General features: G+C 36.3%; 1 protein-coding gene across 2 annotated transcripts; it reads left to right on the forward strand.

Moving 5' to 3' along the window:
* The first annotated feature begins 11,749 nt into the window (after nucleotides 1–11,749).
* LOC130243477 (uncharacterized) lies at nucleotides 11,750–14,826 on the forward strand. Of its 2 annotated transcripts, XR_008839149.1 has the most exons (5): nucleotides 11,750–12,551; nucleotides 12,699–13,073; nucleotides 13,227–13,310; nucleotides 14,175–14,277; nucleotides 14,355–14,826. XR_008839149.1 is itself a non-coding variant. In XM_056475655.1 (3 exons), the coding sequence occupies exons 1-2, from the start codon at nucleotides 11,967–11,969 to the stop codon at nucleotides 13,032–13,034; spliced, it is 921 nt and encodes a 306-aa protein (XP_056331630.1). In that variant the 5' UTR covers nucleotides 11,750–11,966; the 3' UTR covers nucleotides 13,035–13,073; nucleotides 13,227–13,741. The 2 variants fall into 2 exon arrangements, 1 of the variants encoding a protein (XP_056331630.1); XM_056475655.1 differs by lacking the exons at nucleotides 14,175–14,277; nucleotides 14,355–14,826 and having other exon boundaries at nucleotides 13,227–13,741.
* Nucleotides 14,827–15,561: the final 735 nt, after the last annotated feature.

The following is a 15,561-nucleotide window of genomic DNA, read 5'->3' on the forward strand; positions in this document are numbered from 1 at the left end:
CAATTTGAAAAAGTTTAATAAAGTGTCACTTATAGTTTAATAAAGTGTCACTCATAGTTTTTTTCTGAAATTACATTTTAAAATCTAAAGAACAACTTGGCTTGCAAATATTTTACATTTGGGGCCTCATGTACAAAGACCTGCGTTGAGTTCATACTAAAACATTGCGTACGCACAAAGCTGTAAATGTGTGTACGCAGTAAAAGATTCAGATGTATGAAACACTGTGTACGCTGAATACCACGCATATTCTCTTTGTACATCCGAATTAATGTAAAGCTGAGCGCAAGTGCATGAGCGCAAAACCCCTCCCTGCCTCCTCCCCCTAATGAATATGCTAATGAGTCTACTTTGGCAAAACCAACTGAAAAACCAATGGCAAAAGCAAGCAAGAAGAGAAACTTCCCTGAATGTGAATTGGAGGTGCTCCTGTCGGAGGTAGACCGGAGAACAACTGTGTTATTTGCAAGTTTGTCCTCCAGAATTAATAACAAAAACAATAGAGTGTGAGAGTTTAGCTGACGCGGTTAACGCAGTGGGGTCTGAACGTCGCACTGTGAGTGAATTAAAAAAGAAATGGTCTGATGTAAAGGTGTAAAATTTTGTAGTGTCTATTTAGGCTAAGTGCAAATAGCACACCCCGTTAGAATGAGCTAATTGGGTGATTCTCGCCCATCAGCCGTTTGACTGACAGAGAGCATGGCAACATGTTTTGACACGATCGATCATGAACCCAGTTTGAATCCAGCATCTGATGAACTCCTTTTTTCCCCCACTACATATCAGATTTTGCCTACTCTTCCTCGTGATATGTAGAATCACTAATAAGTGTATTATGTTAAGCGCATTTGAGTGTCACATATTATTTGCACATTTATTGAATGGAAATGTTTCCGATTCACGTATGCAAATTCATCTACAGATGGCGCCATTATAGCAATGTGCGTGCAGTCCATCGATCCGATTAAATATAACATATTCAAGAAATCTAAACTCACCTTTTGAAAATCCACATGATGATCCACAACTTTACTCTCCCAGCTGGTCGAGGTGACAGGATATGCAAAAGTAGAAAAAAACATATATCACTGTTGGAATCTAAAAAACAATTAGGTTAACCACGATGACTAGAACAGAAACAACAGGCAGCTGTCTCTCCAGAATCCTCAATTTAACACATTTGGAGCAAAATTTAGAAGAGTTTAAAATCTTTTACATTATTTAGTGATGCTGACCCCCAAATATTGGCCACAGTGTAAAAATATCCATAAGCTAACAGCTTTCTGTATTGTGTTATTTCTGTTAAACTCCATAATGGGATCTTGATCTTTTCTCTAACAATTCTTGACTTTAAAAAGTTACTTTTAATGACATTTTTAATAGTCTGAAGTGAAACTGTATATTGTCTGGGTTGGTGGTGTACATTATGGTACAAAAACTTTGTGATAAACGGAATGAACATTTTCTGTCTGTTTATGGGCTTAATTTTCTCTATATTATTTCTTATAATATTTAAAACTACACAAATGTCAAAAAAGTCGAATAAAATTTTTAACATTAATAGTTGACCAGGCGGAGATCAACGCTGCAATTTGTACACAATTAATAAACTATATAATAAACTGTTAATTCACTTTTTTTATTGCAAGCACTGTGTTTGTGTGTGTGTGTGTGTGTGTGTGTGTGTGTGTGCGTGTGTGTTTCTTTACCAGATTCAACTTGTACCTTCTAGGTACAGTATTAATGCCACCTTTCCAGGAGTCTAGCAGATGTTTCAGGTCCAAATGGAATCTAAAATGTTAGGATACGCATAAGGGGAAAAGTGCAAAGCAAAGAGCAGAACATTATTTAAAGAGCCCATATTATACATGAAATAGGGTCATGTTTAGGTTGTAAGGGTCTCCAACAACAGTCTAATATGCATGCAAGGTCATAAAACACTTTGATGGTCTTATAATCTGCATTTATTTTTACCTAATTATCCCAGCGACTCCCATATGAATCGTTCAGCGATTCATTTGTTCCCAAACCCCTCCTCAGCATGACCTTTTATGACAGCCTGCTGCGATTGGTCGACAGTGACAGGCTTCAGCACGAGACAGAGTGAAATGTCCAGCAGATAATCAACAATATAAAAGTAGTCACAGTGCACACACGCTTCATAGTGTAAGGCGTGGAATTTGGCTGCCAGTGGGTGAATGTAAATACAGCCGATGGACTAGAAAATACTGACGACTAACTATTTTATTGAGCGAAAAGTTCAAGAACTGGCGAGGAGATCTCCTAGCCCGTCGCAGACTACTTGCTCTTTCACACACACACACACACACACACACACACACACACACACACACACACACACACACACAGGGCCGGCGCGTCCATAGAGGAGACCTAGAGTGGCAGAATAGAGAGGGGGCGGCGCTCAGTTATAACCGCGAATCGCTCCGTTATATCAGCGGCGCTCAGTTATATCACCACATAAACACACACACACACACACACACACACACACACACACACACACACATTACAATCCTTCCCGAGGACACGACACACACGCCTAGAGCGCCAGTTCAGCTTGCTGGGTGCAATTTAGACACCTCACCTCGAAAACTGAGCTGAACTATTTTGCATGTGTGTAGGAACAGCTGACGATCCGTAAACAAAGCGGCACACGTCGCATTTTCAACGTGGCTTTACACGCGATATGAGAATATAAAGAGTTAATCTGATACAGTACACACGGTTACAAGTAACAAAACACAACTAAATACATCATGTGCAAGCTAGAGTAAATAAGGCAACAGTTTTAATCGCACGTACTTACACTGGTGAAATGGGGGAAGAAACTGATTCATGATGCACTGATCCATGTTCTGACAGTTTTACTGATCCTTCCTTTAACAAACTGAAGAAGTCTTCTTTTTAAGTATGTAGTTTCCAGAAGCACTCGATCTGCTCAAGGCTGGGCTATAATGCTAAGGTTTCATCTTTGGGTGAACTGTCAATAATATCCATCTGCACAGCGTGACTTCATTCCACCGGTGTCTCTCTCTGTGTGTGTGTGTGTGTGTGGTTTTTTTTCTGTTAGTGGGCGGGGCCGCAGGTTTCAAATCTCCTGGGTTTGCGCGTGCAACTACTTGTGTTTCGTAGCCGCGTCATCACGAAACACCTAATGACTCGTTATCAAGACGACTCGTTTGAAGCACTATGAGTCGACTCTTTTATAGATGAATCAATAGTTTTAAACACTGTACACTTACAGATTTAAGCCTTAGCTGGATATTTCACTTCACTTAGAGCTGTGTTACACACTACATGGAAGGGCATTTTCAAAAACCCATAATATGGGCTCTTTAAGTAACATTTCACCCACAATACAAAACTGATCACCTTTATGTCAGTTGTTATTCTCTAATGCGCTGATACCCTTTCAGCTTATTGTGAAACAAATATAGAACTGTATCAAACATACCTTCATTATCATCACCACATTGGTCATTCCACCAACTCTGGAAATACACTATCTCAATCAGTCTCTACTCAGCCATCATCACAGTCAGTGTATTATTGTATGGAGAACTGTGGCTAGTTCTAACACATATGCATAACCTTCTGATTTCTTTTTTAAAGAGATGAACATCACAAAGTATGCCTCACGTATCTTCACATATCTTTTATTCAGGTGTTGATTATTGATAATAATTCTACAAAATTAAACCTGTAAATAATACAATAAATAATAAGTTTTATCAAAGTGACAAGCAATTTCACAGTGTTTAGGTGCATTTGTTAGCTAACTATCCAAAGTCAACAAATGAGCCATTAAAATATTAATTTATATTAAATAAATAAACAATACATGGTGGCATGTATCCCATGAAATTTAATATTATCTGGAGGTATTGCAAAGGCAGATGCAGGGGGCTTCCCTTGCTAGTTTTGGTACTAAAATACAGAAAGTGTCGATTTTATTTTATAGGTGAACAAACACTTTTAATTTTTGAAAAGGCAACTCGCTCTTTAAGATCTCAAAACTCAGGGCTTCTGGTAGTACCTAGAATAGCAAAGTCGAGTAAAGGAGGTCGAGCCTTCTCATTTATAGCTCCTAAACTCTGGAATAGCCTTCCTGATAACGTCCGAGGCTCAGACACACTCTCCCAATTCAAAACTAGATTAAAGACCTATCTGTTCAGTAAAGCATACACTTAGTGCACCACTTAGGGGGCTTCCACACAGGTTATGCATCTTGTTGATATACACTGTGAACATCAGCTACGCTAATTATTTTCTTTATTCTCCATTTCCACCTGGGGATACTCTTCCCGAGGCCCTCAGAGACTATGCAGCGCCACTGATTCCATCCAAGACCAACGACGAGATGAACCAAGGTTTCCATATCCTGGACCTGGCCGAATCCTGAGCAGCTACTGTGATGGTCATGGAAGAGTGGAGAACATGAGACTGATTCCTGTGACGCTCCAGAGACAGACGAGTCTTCGCTGAGGCCAGCTTCCAGCCTCCGCCACTGAGACTGCAGCTCTGCACAAGACGTTTAGCCAGCGGAGAAATTAAAATGATCGAGCCCAACTGAGCCTGGTTTCTCTCAAGGTTTTTTTTTTCACTTCCGCCATTAGTGAAGTTTTTTTTCCCTCTCCGCTGTCGCCACTGGCTTGCATGGTTCAGGATCTGTAGAGCTGGGCATCGTTGGATTTGCTCTTCAGTGTTTGGACTCTCAGTAGTGATTACTAAACCACACTGAACTGAGCTCAACTGAACTGAACTTAAACACTACAAACTGAACTACACTGTTCCTATTTACTGTGACCTTTTATGTGAAGCTGCTTTGACACAATCTACATTGTATAAGCGCTTTACAAATAAAGGGGAATTGAATTGAATAGCGCGGTCATTTGAACTCACACACACACACACACACACACACACACACGCACACACACACGCACACACACACGCACACACACACGCACACACACACGCACACGCACACGCACACGCACACGCACACACGCACACACACACGCACACACACACACACACACACACACACACACGTGCTATTAAAGAGCCCATATTATGGGTTTTTGAAAATACCCTTCCATGTAACACAGCTCTAAGTGAAGTGAAATATCCAGCTAAGGCTTAAATCTGTAAGTGTACAGTGTTTAAAACTATTGATTCATCTCTAAAAGAGTCGACTCATAGTGCTTCAAACGAGTCGTCTTGATAACGAGTCATTAGGTGTTTCGTGTTGACGCGGCTACGAAACATAAGCCCAGGAGATTTAAAACCTGCGGCCCCGCCCACTAACAGAAAAAAAACTACACACACACACAGGTCGAATGAAGTCACGCTGTGCAGATGGACATTATCAACAGTCTACCCAAAGATGAAAGCTCAGCAATATAGCCCAGTCTTGAGCAGATATATGGGAGTTCATATGGGAGTCGCTGGGATAATGAGGTAAAAATAAATGCAGATTATAAGACCATCAAAGTGTTTTTTGACCTTGCATGCATATTAGACTGTTGTTGGAGACCCTTACAACCTAAATATGACCCTATTTCATGTATAATATGGGCTCTTTAAAATAATGTTAATAACTGTCAATATGAACTTGTATTCAAGTAATAAGCAACCACAAATGATCCGCCAAAACTCACAACTACTGCAGTATTTTTAAATAATTGAACTACAAATGCACACACAACAATATTTCTGGGCAAAAATGTTAACTTTAGAATAAATTTAAGTTGATTTACTCACCATTTATGCTTCAATATGCTAAAATATGAATCAGTTGATTAATTTTACAGACAGGTGCTGTTTACAATGCACTAAATGCCTTAAACGAAACAGAAATGTTGTGTACATGCAAAGTTTAGCCTTTAGTGAAGCACAATAGAAAAAGGTTGACTAAGATGTTCCTGACTACAGAACTAGCCTAACTTACTAACGTTAAATTTCTGAGAAAGTGAAACACGGTCATTTAAACACAGTAACGTTAACGTTCCAACTTTAATAGTTGTCAACACTTAATATAATTCTAGTGTACGTTATCACACAAGTCTATGAACTAATGTTAACGTTACATGGACGGCCATGAATGACCCAGTTTAAAAGGGCCGCAGTGTTTAAAAATAACCAAATTAACCTACACGAATAACAAACAATCATATTTCTAGTCAGGAAGCCTTTTACAAGTATATGTTGATTTACTCACCAGATATGTTTCAGAAACTCTCCAAAGCTCAGGGAAACCGTCCTGTGGTGCCGTTAGTATCCGGGCAGAGGAGGCGGCTCTGGGGATTCCCTCGCTAGTTTAGAGCGCTACGAATGAAAGGAGAAGTGTCGATTTTATTTTACAGATGGGTAACAATGCACAAAATGGCATTTATCGTGACAGAAATGTGTTGAACATGTACATTTTATATTTTTATCCACTCTGAATGCATGAGCATATAGAAAAACATTCTTGAAAAGAAGTCAATAGCAATGTAGTTAAGTTAGATACACAAACGACCATGAATGAACTGCAGAAGTTTAAAATTGTCACTCCATTCTAAAGTAATTAACTTAACAATATATTTACAACTCTATTTCCTTGGAGAAAGTCAGTAAAATGCCCAAATTAAGGTAGTTTGACTCACCAGTTGCTGTTCTAAAACTCCGATGGAAAATGGCGACTGGAAATATCTTCAGTGACTGGGGCTGCATGAATTCCCGGATGTTGGAAATAACACCAAGTGTTGGACAGATAATTCCTTGATTTCACACTGGATCAAATGAATTCTAACTCGTATTATATTCATTTATCAAAATCTAACTCTATAATGTCGACACTTAACTCTGAAATGCTTCAACACCAAGAATTTAACTGATGAATTTGCTGTCTGCATGGAATTTAGTTTTTCATTAAAAATGACATGTGAAGCTGTTGTTTTGTTTTGGTTTATTATACCACTCAGTGTTTTCTCTAGGATTGTTTCCAGCTGTGGCGACAGGCCTTTTTTACACAGATCTACCAACTACCTGTGGCGTTATTTCAATGACAAATGTCGTGAGCGCAGTATTACAAGTCGAGATCGCATTCATGTAATAGCCTACAGCATGCGGATCTCTTTGCTTGCGCGCCGATTTTTTCTGCTCGTGCACAACTTCTTGCACGCCCCCTCAAATATAAGCCGCTTTAAGAGCGTGCAGATCTTATTGTGCACTCTTAAATAAACGCTGCTGAGGTGCGATTTAGTGCGTTTATGTAACCAGTATGTCTCCAACATTTATTAGATTTGCTAGAAATATTTATGAATGTCTCCGGTAATAATGCGTCCTGAAATACAGTAAAACGGCTATACGTCGTGTTTGCTGGCCTCACGCATCATGCACCTGTCAGTCAGTCAGCCAGTCAGTAGGTCAGCACTTAACCTTAAAGGGGTAAACAAATGACGCACAGCACTACTACAGTTACAGAAAAGTTTGCGCTGTTATAATTCACTTACCTTTTAATACGTTTTGGTGCGATTATAACCCGCCATTTTAAAAAATAGAATGTTTTGAATGAGAAGCTGTAATGTAGCCGTGGCGGGATGAATCTTGGCGTGGCGCCCCACCATGGAAGAATGAATGTAGAGGAAACCATGCCACTAATTCGCTCGGATCCAACAATAATTAAGTTTAAATGTTTTATAATGCATGACTAGCATACACTGTAAAAAATGAATCTTGAGGCTTGTAATTTTCATTAAAAAAAATTGATGTGGTCATTAAAAATAATGGTCATATTTTCTTTAACAAATTGATATTCTGGATTTATTATGAAATATTGAGAAGACTTTGCTAATAAAATCAAGAGATAAATGCAACTTTTTTTTTTTTTTTTAAGGAAACCAGTGCAATTATAAGGCTTAATTTGAGAAATCAATTAAGCTAATGAAATTAAGGAAAGATGGCTTCAAGTTTATTTGAAGATAATAGACTCTATGTGGATTTAGTTGAGATGTTTGCATTTGAATCTCAACAACGGCAGTGATCAGACGATATTTAGAAGGAGCAGATCGACAGCGAGCATGTTAAGAGGTAAGCATTAACAGTTTATCATTTTTATTGTCTTAAATAAGCTCTTTCAGGAAAGACACATGCTGTTCAAGCTTGTTCGGGAGCCTAGTTTGATCAGGCAACATTTAAGCGGGGTGGGCAAACAACAGTGAACTTTTTGGTTAGCCTAAGCTAGTATGTTAGCTATATAGCTATTCAATGGGGTTTATGCACAGCTAGTGTTTTTCCATTTCATAAGGTTCCTTTTACAGCACTAATGATGTAATGTAATTAACTGTGTTTATATATAATACTGTACATAAATACTAATATTAGTTTGCTTTTTTTTTACCGATTAATGAAGAAAATGTTTACAGTATTTTCCCACTAAAGAGGAGCAGTTTATGGGTGCCATACAGCAGGTAATTTTTATCATGTTATTTGTGTATTATTATTAGGCAATATTACTAATTTCTACACTTTTGTTGCATCAGACCTCACATTAAATCAGGAACGAGATGAGAGATGTCGTCCTCTGTTGCTGGTGTATTTGTATGAAAAAGAGGAAGAGCTCATCCAGGAGTGCAGTGTTAGTGTTAGAAAACTGCCTTTTATATTTTTGCATTTTTACAAAAAACAGAAACATAACACAAACACTACATTGTTGAACGCACTATTCCTTGTAAATATGGTTTGTTTTTATAAACGCATTTCTTTGTACACTAGTATACATTTTGAAAGCGCCTGTCCATTATTAGTCAAAATACTTGTGTACTTATTATAGTGTATTATGTTATAGTGTAAGTCAGCAATATCTACTCAAACATTTTGGAGAATTACTGTTCACAGAGATACAAAGAAATGGTTTATTTCCTTAATGTGTTTCCTTAATGTGTTTTAGTGAACCTTAAACAATATGATATTTACAATTGCATAATTTCATAATAATAAACGTAATGTTTATTTTACAGTGTGGGAATGCAGAGAATTGCTGTCTGCTAGAGGGATGATCAACCATGAGGACTTCTGCATTGTTTTGGAGGATGAGTGAGGCATGGCTAGCTTGGAAAATCTAAAATTGCTGAACTGAATTTATGCAAGTATTTCGCAAATTAAAATCACCCAAAAACAAACGTATAATACGTTTCTGATACAGATTCACTGCTACAAACTTTTAACAGTACCGCCTGAATGACCGCTGCCATGACTAAAAAGGACAGAATTTCTCCAATGAGTGAATTTCCAGCATAACAATAAGATCAGCTACAAAATAAAGAAATTGATTTTCTGTTTAAATTGTCCCGCAAACCTTGAACATTCAACATTACACCTGATAAAGTTATGAACTTAAATTTCATACGAGAAAACAAAACCTGATCAACAACCTCAATATAGCCTTCTATTAGACTTCTTACCTTCTAAGTGTGAAGGAAGAGGTGGATATGACAACCCAAATACAATGTTTTAAGGTGATTCAGTGAATATGGGGAAATAGATTGGTAATACAGAGAGTAATAATTAAATCTAAACCAGCTCATTCTTGTTAGCTTTAACCTCCTAGGGCCTGAGTGGACAGCACATTTTTAGCTCTTAAGTGGCTATTTAAAATACTTTCAATGTTTTATATTTTGTTACAGACATACAGTGTCATCCTGCAACTGTTTTGCAGCATATCAAATGTCCCAAACCCTATTTTCAATTGTCCAAAATGGGAAAAAAATGTTTACTCTCTGATAGTCAAACAAATAAAAAAAAAATCAAGGTTAAATATGCATAAAAAATCTGGAAAAGGTGTTTTAGGATCCAATAAGCCCAAATTGCAAAGAGAAATAAAAAAAATGCATGTAAAAACATCTTGTGCCTTAAAAGGATACACAGCTTAAGCGGTTTTGTGCAAATTAAAATAATTATATTTAACGTGATGAAATCTATAGTGTAAACTATGGAAGCCCGTTCCCGCCACTGAATAATAAAAAAAATTATTAATTGAAAAAAAAAAATAATAATAATAATAAAAAAAAAAAATTAAGTCAGAATTCTGAGTTATAAAGTCGCAATTCTGAGTTATTAAGTCAGAATTCTGAGTTATAAAGTCGCAATTCTGAGTTATTAAGTCGGAATTCTGAGTTATAAAGTCGCAATTCTGAGATATAAAGTCAGAATTCTGAGTTATAAAGTCGCAATTCTGAGATATAAAGTCAGAATTCTGAGTTATAAAGTCACAATTCTGAGTTATAAAGTCGCAATTCTGAGTTATAAAGTCAGAATTCTGAGTTATTAAGTCAGAATTCTGAGTTATTAAGTCGCAATTCTGAGATATAAAGTCAGAATTCTGAGTTATAAAGTCACAATTCTGAGTTATAAAGTCGCAATTCTGAGTTATAAAGTCAGAATTCTGAGTTATTAAGTCAGAATTCTGAGTTATTAAGTCGCAATTCTGAGATATAAAGTCAGAATTCTGAGTTATTAAGTCGCAATTCTGAGTTATAAAGTCGCAATTCTGAGTTATTAAGTCAGAATTCTGAGTTATAAAGTCAGAATTCTGAGTTTTAAAGTCGCAATTCTGAGTTATTAAGTCAGAATTCTGAGTTATTAAGTCAGAATTCTGAGTTATTAAGTCGCAATTCTGAGATATAAAGTCAGAATTCTGAGTTATTAAGTCGCAATTCTGAGTTATAAAGTCGCAATTCTGAGTTATTAAGTCAGAATTCTGAGTTATTAAGTCAGAATTCTGAGTTATTAAGTCGCAATTCTGAGATATAAAGTCAGAATTCTGAGTTATTAAGTCGCAATTCTGAGTTTTAAAGTCGCAATTCTGAGTTATTAAGTCAGAATTCTGAGTTATAAAGTCGCAATTCTGAGTTATTAAGTCGGAATTCTGAGTTATAAAGTCGCAATTCTGAGATATAAAGTCAGAATTCTGAGTTATAAAGTCGCAATTCTGAGATATAAAGTCAGAATTCTGAGTTATAAAGTCACAATTCTGAGTTATAAAGTCGCAATTCTGAGTTATAAAGTCAGAATTCTGAGTTATTAAGTCAGAATTCTGAGTTATTAAGTCGCAATTCTGAGATATAAAGTCAGAATTCTGAGTTATAAAGTCACAATTCTGAGTTATAAAGTCGCAATTCTGAGTTATAAAGTCAGAATTCTGAGTTATTAAGTCAGAATTCTGAGTTATTAAGTCGCAATTCTAAGATATAAAGTCAGAATTCTGAGTTATTAAGTCGCAATTCTGAGTTATAAAGTCGCAATTCTGAGTTATTAAGTCAGAATTCTGAGTTATAAAGTCAGAATTCTGAGTTTTAAAGTCGCAATTCTGAGTTATTAAGTCAGAATTCTGAGTTATTAAGTCAGAATTCTGAGTTATTAAGTCGCAATTCTGAGATATAAAGTCAGAATTCTGAGTTATTAAGTCGCAATTCTGAGTTATAAAGTCGCAATTCTGAGTTATTAAGTCAGAATTCTGAGTTATTAAGTCAGAATTCTGAGTTATTAAGTCGCAATTCTGAGATATAAAGTCAGAATTCTGAGTTATTAAGTCGCAATTCTGAGTTTTAAAGTCGCAATTCTGAGTTATAAAGTCGCAATTCTGAGTTATTAAGTCAGAATTCTGAGTTTATATCTCGCAATTCAGAAGGAAAAAAGGTTAGTCTGGATCTTCTGTATGGTCAAGGACATTGGTGGAAAATATTATAGAGGATTATTTTCGGTGCGGTTTTACTAATAGAGAAATCTTAATTTTATTGGAGGAATCACACAATATAAAGCTCAGTTTACGGACTCTTGAGAGAACGTTATGTAGGAATCAGTTGTGGCGGAGACGCAATAAAACAGACGAGGCCGACGTGGCACGTTTTATACACCAACAGCTACAGACATCGGGACGACAACATGGATATCGTTGGATGCACCAGAAATGTTGGCTGTCTGGCATTATTACAGACAGAGAAACTGTCCGCCAGTTGATGCGGCTGTTAGATGGACAAGGGGTTGATCTGCGCGCTCGCGGTCGTCTACGGCGACGCATGTATAACAGCCGCGGACCAAACTATGTTTGGCATATTGACGGATACGACAAGTTAAAACCTTACGGAATATGCATAAACGGATGCATTGACGGGTTTTCCAGAAAAATGATCTGGCTTGAAGCATACAAAACGAACAATGACCCACGAGTAATTGCGGGTTATTTCCTACAAGCTGTGGCTGAAAATAACGGATTTCCACAAAGAATTCGCATTGACCATGGAACTGAAAATACGCATTTAGCAGATATGCAGACATTCTTCAGAGGCACTGCTAGTGCCGAATCTGTCACTCTTGGTCCAAGCACGGGGAACCAGAGAATTGAACGATGGTGGTCCACTTTGAGAAGCCAGTGCATACAATTTTGGATGGATCATTTTGAACAGCTAAAAGAAGATGGGCACTTTGTTGATACGTTCATTGACAAATCTCTCATCCAGTTCTGTTTTCAGCATTCTATACAGGTAACACATTTGGTTTACTATATTTAATTTAATTATAAAGATAATATTGCAGTTTATGTATTAGGATTAACTTAATATTTACATAACCTACAATATGCAGTGTACAGTGTGTTTATTAATTTAATTTGTTGCTTTTATTTTATAAAGGAAGAGCTTGATGAAATAGTCAGTGCCTGGAATTGCCACAGGATAAGGCCAACTCACAACCCACGTGCTCCCAGTGGTCGACCTTCAATAATGTTTGCAGTTCCCAGCTTATATGGAGTGCAGAATTTCTTGCATCCAATTGAACAAACAAAACTGAGTATTTGTAAAGAGGAGTGTTTAGTTAAAGACTACCCTTGTGATGAGGATGTCTTTCAACTGTGCGTACAACTCCTGGATGAACATAACCTTGCACTGTCAGATGATGTTTATGAAATTACAGACCTGTACCTTAAGCTTCGTGAACTGATCCTTGAAGGACTGGACTTGGATTACTAGATGCACCATTGAGATCTTATCTACAACATTCACTAGAAGGTAAAGCTATTGTACAGAGACACACACACACACACACACACACACACACACACACACACACACGCACACACGCACACACACACACACACACACACAAACTATTATCTATGAGCATTATTTTTAACACTTCTATTGTGCTTTTTTCATGAAAAGTCCCAAAAGAACCTTCTGGGGTTAAAAATCTCTGCAATTCCCACCTTACTTTCACTGTGCTGTGTCTGTCTTTCAAGATAACAGGTGAGCTATATTTCACTTTATGATTATTTGGCTATGATTATTAATCTTGTTACCATTGTGCCCCAGACTGTTCATTGTAATTAACTTTCAAGTCAACACTTACCTTTGCTTAATTTTCTCATATTTAAATATTATCCACTGTAGAAGCTTTGCTATTTATTGTGGCTAAGAAGCAAGGCCAAAAAAGCACTAAGGCAGCAAAGGACAGCTTAATGTGTGTTGAATGCATGAATGATTCAGTATAGAGTTATACCAATTCAAATATGTATGCACTAGTCAGTGCAGTTTTGTAATTAAAACATTGTGTTCACTGAACAACATTCTACCAAGAAGGTGTGTATACTGTGCTTATGCACATTAACCAATAAAACAACACAATACTGAACACAAAAAGTCATTACATCTTTAATTATGTAACTGATAACAAGCCAGTTGTCGAAATGCCATAGTGTATAATTTAAGGGCATAGTATTTAAATTGGGATAGCCACTGACATGTCATATATTTATATGAAAAAATTCTATAAACAAAACATTAACACCATAACATTATTGATACAACTGGAATTGTAATTTTTCTGCATTACAATTGTGTTACTACTGAGCTGCATTTAATAGACATATCACATAACATAGCTTTTTTCATGTACCCTTGAAAAAATGTGAGGTGCCTGGGGCACATAAACAGCATGCACAATGCTCACAGCAAACAAAGAATAATTTTAAAACATAAATTCTGTCTTACTAATGAATGAGTAAATGAATGAATGACACATCTGATGTAGCTTCTGTGCCACTGTGGCAATTGAAGGATGTATTTCATTGATGCTGATTGCATTTGATTAGTAACAGCCCTATCTTCTAGGATTATGGGATCAATAAACCTATACATATTAAGATGGAACAACTGTTTACATGATTTTCATACACCCTTCAGGATCCCTTGTCTGTCAGACACAGTGCTTAAGGTACAGTGAATGACCTCTAGTATAGTTCTTTGTTTATGATGACACACAATCACAGTGATGTTGCTTTGTGTTTTCAGAATGAATCAATAATTTGTTCCAGACCATCCCATCATCAAGTGCAAAAGAAGGCCAGCAAGCTTAGATGAGATAAGAATAAAAATGCATCAAGATGCACTTCATACAAAATTAAATTAATAATTTTTTTATGACTACTTTTTAAATGTATAAACATCTTTCCCAACTACAGTAATGTAAATTTTTTACATGATTTCAAACACTTTTGTGGTGCTCCACCTTTACTTTCAGACCTAACCTGAATGCAAATGAAACAGAGGACGTGAGTTTTAGAAGAAACAGTGTTTTGCTACTAAAAAGTAAAACAATTTTGTTTAAACTGTAAAGCATTAGTACTGAAACTGTTCAAAATTGATAGAATTTTCATTTGTTTCACCTTGAAAAGAGTATAAAGGGGAGGTATATTTAAAATATAAACTAAAGGGTTTTACAGGTAAACTGATATGTTGTCTGTATTTTGTGTTATACCTAAAATAAAAATTTAATTGGAACTGAATTTTTAATGGTATTTTTCTTTATTAAATATTCAACTTTGTAGTAGTACATTTTTGCTTCAAACAAATGCTATAGCATTCCCAATGTTCTTCCTATACATGCTTAATGAACCTGTAATAATTTTAACATGGTACAGTGGCTGTTAGGTTTTGTGCACCACTACAGAGCTTTAAGTGAAATTAATTTTAAAAGTTCAGAAATTCAGCCCTACTCCATACTTTTTTCAGTGTAGAAGCCTACTCACTCCATCTTGAATTCTCAAAAAAAAAAACAAAAAAACATTTGACACAATATATGGAGGTTGTGTTGTTTAATGCATGAGTAACTAAACATTACAATGTGGTGCAAGAAAAAATAAAACAAACCCCATTAAAACTATTTCAATAAAACAATGTTATAAAATTGTTCAAATGTTTCACTTATGGCCTGTATGAAAGGTTAACATTAATGCAACACCCAACTGTACAGAAACACAAACTTAAAAGAATAGTTCGCGCAAAAATGAAAATTGTCAATTTCCTCACTCTTTACTTGTTTCTTTCTTCTGTTAAATACAAAAGAAGATTGTTTGAAGAAAGCTGAAAACCTGTAACCACTGACTTTTAGAGTATTTTTTTTTCTTTTATAAAAGTCAGTGGTTAAAGATTTACAGCTTTCTTCAACCAATCTTATTTTGTTTTCAACAGAAGAAATAAATCCATAGAGGCTTGTTTA

This window comes from Danio aesculapii, chromosome 16, assembly GCF_903798145.1.
Source record: "Danio aesculapii chromosome 16, fDanAes4.1, whole genome shotgun sequence".
In the NCBI taxonomy this organism is placed as follows: domain Eukaryota; kingdom Metazoa; phylum Chordata; class Actinopteri; order Cypriniformes; family Danionidae; genus Danio; species Danio aesculapii.